This window comes from Alligator sinensis, unplaced genomic scaffold (genome assembly GCF_000455745.1).
Source record: "Alligator sinensis unplaced genomic scaffold, ASM45574v1 scaffold442_1, whole genome shotgun sequence".
In the NCBI taxonomy this organism is placed as follows: domain Eukaryota; kingdom Metazoa; phylum Chordata; order Crocodylia; family Alligatoridae; genus Alligator; species Alligator sinensis.
This window is the reverse complement of record NW_005841829.1, coordinates 4,193,155-4,198,828: the sequence shown is the minus strand read 5'-3', so window position 1 is coordinate 4,198,828 and position 5,674 is coordinate 4,193,155. Positions and strand designations below refer to the sequence as shown.

At 44.6% G+C, this 5,674-nt stretch overlaps 1 protein-coding gene across 5 annotated transcripts in view; it reads right to left on the bottom strand.

Annotated features, from left to right (window-relative positions):
• The window catches only part of LOC102375012 (actin, aortic smooth muscle-like), an 80,512-nt gene that overhangs the window by 57,609 nt on the left and 17,229 nt on the right, over positions 1-5,674 (bottom strand). For 4 of the 5 annotated variants that reach the window (XM_025197426.1, XM_025197383.1, XM_006014671.2 and 1 more), the window contains one exon: positions 2,120-2,230. The exons of the other annotated variant lie outside the window; for it this stretch is intronic. In XM_025197426.1, coding sequence (XP_025053211.1) covers positions 2,120-2,230 — 111 coding nt within the window. The remainder of the gene's footprint in view (positions 1-2,119; positions 2,231-5,674) is intronic. 5 annotated transcript variants of the gene reach the window in all.

Genomic DNA, 5,674 nt, shown 5'->3' with positions numbered 1-5,674 from the left:
CCCGAGTTGCTTTCAGTGGAGTGTCTATAGGAACTCTGCTTAAGAAGGCTGTTATGAGCATACACTGAATTAGCATACCCTTCACTATGTGGGAGCATTACTTTCCCAATCAGTTCTACCCACCTTTCAGGAAATGTTCTCCCCCTCAAAGGGGTAATATGTTATGGCCACAGTCCATCATTCCTGTGGACCTACACCAGTAGGAGCCAGTGTAGCCACTGGGTTAAATACAGATCCCTGATTTCATCATCAAATATCTTTACAAATACTTAGCAAAAAGTATTCTTCCATTTCAATGACAAGAAACATTGAAATTACAGGCAATTCATTTTCTATTAATGGCTTAATTTAATAAGTGATAATTACTTTTTCAGAGTACTTGAATGCTGAATTTATTTTAATCACGTAGTGGCAAGGAGACACTACCAGGCCTCTCTTGCTGTGAAAGCAATACTTTTACAGTTGCTAAAAGCAACTGTCCTTGCCTTGTGCTTTCCAACACACCTTAAATTGCACAATCTCCCAGGAAGGCGTCAGATCTCCCAGGAAGGCGTCAGAAAACGTGATAAAAATATATTAATTGATATGGAGCAAAGGAAGGGATTCCTGGAAATGAAATTGTTTACACTCACATATTCAAATTCACATTTTGAACTGTTACATCATGTGAAAGCTTTTGTGATTACTAGAGAATTACAGAAAAGCAGGACTAAAAGGGACCTTAGGAGGCCATCTAGTGCAAGATTCTGCTCAAGGCTGGATCATCCCTGACTAAACCATCCTAGACATGTTCATCTAGCCTGCACTTAAAAACAAATCCCATACCCCATCTAGGTAATTTGTTGCAATGTTACTTACCCTTATAGTGAGAAAGTTCTTCATGATATAAAACCTAGATTTCCCTTGCTGAAATTTAAGACCATTACTACTTGTCCTGTACCCTGTGGCTTCAGAGAAGTCAATCACCATCTTTATAACCCCCGTTTATGAATTTGAAGACTATTATCAAATCCCTTCTCAGTCTTCTCTTCTCCAGATTAAGTAATCCTAGTTATTCTAATCTTTCCTCACAAATCATGTTTCGCAGATATCTAATAATTTTTGTTGTTCTCTGCTCACCAATATGTCTTGAAGTGGGGCCCCAAAGCTGGACACAATACTCCAAGGGAGGGGTCATCATTGTTGTTATGAGTGGAATAATCAATTCCTTTTAACTTACAAGCAATTCTCCTATTAAGATAACCCAGTGTGCTACTGGCTTTTTTTCCCTAACAAAAGCACACTTAACAGGAGCCAGCAACACCAGAACCAGCCAACACGGGAGTTTGAGTGGGGAGTTCTCTGGTGGGGAGATTGCCCAGCCACCTTCTTTCTTTGTAAATTTGCTGAGTGAAGCAGGGAAAGGAGGAAGAGGGAACTTTCTTCCAGGACATAGCAGCAGCAGAAGAAGAAAGATCTCTCAGGAGCTAGCCAGAATTAGAGCCCCTATTGAAAATGTGAACCTTGACCCACTTTTGAGAGGCATAAAATAGGAAAATGTAGCCAACCACCATTGTGAAGAAACAAAAGGACTTTGGATATGGACAACCATACACTTGTATTATCTTCAAAAGAGGAGGGGGAGGTGCTGCCGAGGGGCAGACAGCAGGTGTTATACTCTAACTTATGTGTGTGTGACTTTGTCACGATAGGAGTGAGCTAAACTGCACAAACTTTGGCCCTGGATGAAACATATTGGAGTGTTTTTTGCTGCACTGGTACGCACATGCACAGCCGACTGTTGCAGTGCAAGGTCTGAAACAGCAGCTCTCCATCTCCTTTTGAAGCCATAAATTGATTTCTCCTTCCCCTTACTTTTTGTAAGGAGCTGGGAAATATAAATCACTACTTTATATAATTACTAAACATTTTATCATCCACTACAGTAGAAGTGTTTGCATGGGGAGCAGAAATATAAGCTTTTCCACATTGTTCAGCCAGTGTTCAGTGAACCCATACTGGAGGGATGCCTTTCAGGAATGAAGTAGGAGTTGTGTCTCCTGGACTATTCAGCCTTTGCTCACTGTGCTGAAATGATCTGCGGCACAATATTAACTCATGAGAGCAGACACATCATTACCTGAGTCATTTTCTCACGGTTAGCCTTGGGATTTAAGGGGGCCTCCGTTAGTAGTACAGGGTGTTCTTCTGGGGCAACACGAAGTTCATTATAGAAAGAATGATGCCAAATCTAAAATAAAAAGACAATTTATGTCAACATTGTAGAGACAGTTTCCATTCTTGGTCAGCACAAGTTGCATTGAAAGCAGAATTTCTCATTTCAAATATGATTTCAGTGAACTTTAAATATACACATAAAATATATATAGGACAGGACAATTTCTGTTCTCATTTACAGCTGAGATCAATGGGTTCACATGGCAAGCAGAATAGCTTTGGGCCCAAATCCATGTACTGGGATTCCATAGATGGTCAACTTAGCATACTGGTTACTGGGTGGCACTCATTAAAGCTCAGATCTGCATCTCAGCCTCCAGACATGACTCCTGGACAATGAATGATACAAGGAATGAATTCTCCATTGCAGGCTGCTGAGCTACTCCATGGACATTACAGTACACTAAGGTTGTCCCTAAACCACAGCCTTATTCTGCCTGGCAGCAGTGACCTCAGTGTGCTGCATTGTACCTTTCCTCAGGGCTGAGCAGACATGACTATGCTGCTTCCAGGTACAGGGAATAGCCCATGTGAACTAGAACAGTGCATTTGAAGGTGCCATTGCTAGACACAGCAAAGGCTGTATGCTGCTTAAGCCTTCCCACAAATGAAATATGGGGCCAGGCTGGAGCCATGCTCTGTGCCTTAGGCTGCAGCAAGGCATAGAGAAAAAGTAAGGAGGAGTCCAGCAGAAGCAGAGAGGGAGAAGTGGCTTGGGGGAGAGGAGACTGGGGGTTGTGGAGAGGAGTGGCAGAGCATGAAGAGACAGCAGGGGGTCAGGGGCAGGCAGCACCTCCAGCTCCGATGCCAGGTTGGGGCCAGAGCTGCAGCAGTCCTGATATGCTGGTGCCCTGCCCTGCCATTGCCCCTCACTCCCAAGCCACAGCCCACCAGCCCTGCCAGTGCCCCTCACTCCAAACCTGCAGCCCCCTGCCCTGCTGGCGCTCTTCATTCCTGACCTACTGCTCCCCACTCCCAGCCCCCAAACATGTGAAAAAGAGTGTGGATGTGTGGGGTGGGGGTGTGGGGGGGAAGGGGGGGGGGGGGGGAGCCAAGCTAATGCATTGGGATCACACATGCCCCACAAGATTTCTGCACACAGTGGGGCACAGGGCTGCAGCAGAGCCAAAACAGCTCTGGGCAGTAGCCCCCTCCATGGCCCAGCAGGGAGGACCCACTGCTGGAGGAAAGGCCACGCCACCGTGGTGCGGCATGGCAGCAGTGCAGAGTTGTGCCCCTGCTGCTGCCAGGTGGACAGGAGGCACCTCAGCTTGGTGGCCACAGCGGTGTGGCACTCTCCTGTGCTGGGCCCCCCCTCACTGAGTCATGAAGGCAGCTTCTCCAGAGCTGTTCCAGCCCTGATGCAGCCCTGTGCCCCACTGTGAGTACAGAAATCATGGGGGGCATATGCCCCCCCCCACTTCCCACTGTGCCAGTGCCCCCCACTCTCAACCTGTGTCCTATGCCCCTTCCCCCCTGCCCAACACGTGGCCTGTGCCTCATCCCCTGTCCCCTGATTTACCTGGAGGGAGCTGCAGGAACTGCTCTCCCCACTGCCTGGCTGCCACATGTGTGTGTACGTGACACCCCATGCCTGATCACCCTTCTCCCACTCCCTGCAACCCTAAGGGGGGTTGCAACTGGAACTGCCTGCAAAGGGAAACTTGTGGTTTCCTGCATTTTTCTCCTTTAAAGGGAAAAATCCGTGATTTTCTCCTTTAAAAGAGAAAATACATGGTTTTCTGCAGCAAATGGAAAACCGGGGTCCCTGCTCATAACAAATCTTTTCCCTTTTAATAATCCTGATCTTCTACTAATTAAGTTATCCTTTCTTCTGCATTTTTCTCATCTGTTAACTACTCCTGGTAATGTCTCGGTTCTCCAATTTCACAGCCCTGCAGACTGTTTTTAGTTCTAGCTGTTCCTGCTATTTTTTTAGGCTTGAAGTAGAATGCCCTGCATTGAAAAGCTTGTCTAAATCTATCCCAAACATGAAATTGGTCCAATGAAAAATATCCCCCAACAAAAATCCTGGCCTTACACATTTCTTGGATTATCAGGGCTACAACATCATTCCAACACTACTCCCTATAGAGTAACTGAGTTTATTTGTCACATAATAAATGAAGCAGTCACCATTAACTCACCTGACCTAGGAAAAACTTCTTCACAGTCAGGGTGTCCAGACTGTGGAATAAACTCTCTCCAGAGGTGGTGCAATCACCTACCCTGGAAATCTTCAAGAGGAGACTGGACGGTCCCCTTGCTGGGGTCACCTGACCCCAGTTGTCTTTCCTGCCTAGTGCAGGGGGCGGGGGTGGACCCGATGATCTTCTGAGGTCCCTTCCAGCCCCTTACAATCTATGAATCTATAAGCACTTTGAGATTTTTTCACAATAGAAGACTACCTATATCTAACAAAGCTAATTTTGACAGTCTGTTTGGCAAGTACTTGTGAATTCCCTCTCTTCCCCCAAATTAGGAAGTGGCATATCTGGGATTTTACTTGAACAGTGTATAATAAACCTAAAGGGTGGGGAGAAGTTGTTAGAGTGAAATTGAAAGCAATAGAATTAAATTAAGCAAAGGAAAAGGTAGGCCAGATCTCATGAAAAATTACCCTAAAGAGCAAGATTTCAGAAAGTGGAATGGTATTCTAAGGGAAGAGTCTCAGCATTCAAACCATTTTAAATGACCAGGACAAAATCCTGATATTTTTATCAGAGGGCATAGACTAGTATTAGCAGAGCAGGACCTGCGAGGGAATTCAATATCTCACAGGGGATCACAGTTCCCAGCAGGATTACACATTTTATAACCTATTACACCTGGATCCATCTCTAATTTCCATTCTTTCTTGAAAACCAAAAATACTGCAGTTTTGGTTCCCATAACAATTTTAAATAGCTGCAAATTAAGGTTAAACAGTAGCTGCCATAACGTACAGAATGGAGATTACTGTCATACATAGACATTATTCTAACAGCTTCATTGAACATATCTGCAGTTTTCAGAAACATGAAATGCTCCATTTGAATGCAGTTCTTTCTATACAACATCAGTTCAGTCCATGTGAATACAATAGCAGTTATGCAAACTGCCCTGCATCTGCATTGCTATTCACTGGAAAATACAGCAGCCCAGATCTGGGTATTGTGAATCGAAGCACATGAGTAGAATGCTTCATGTCCTTGACTACACATTCTTCTTCTGATTTGCCAAAAAAACAGCCAAGGTCCCTAAAACATTATATCTCACATACAAATGCACACTGCACCCTATTTGTAACCATCCTTTCTTTGTAATGTATGGCTAGGCATACCCACAAATATTCCTTCATACTATGCTTTGACACAGTCACCACTAATTCACCTGTCCTGTTGTCCTGTTCATTTGTGTTTTTTTGTAAATTCTACAATTTCCAAATGTTAAAAAATGATATTTAGCTGGGGGGGGG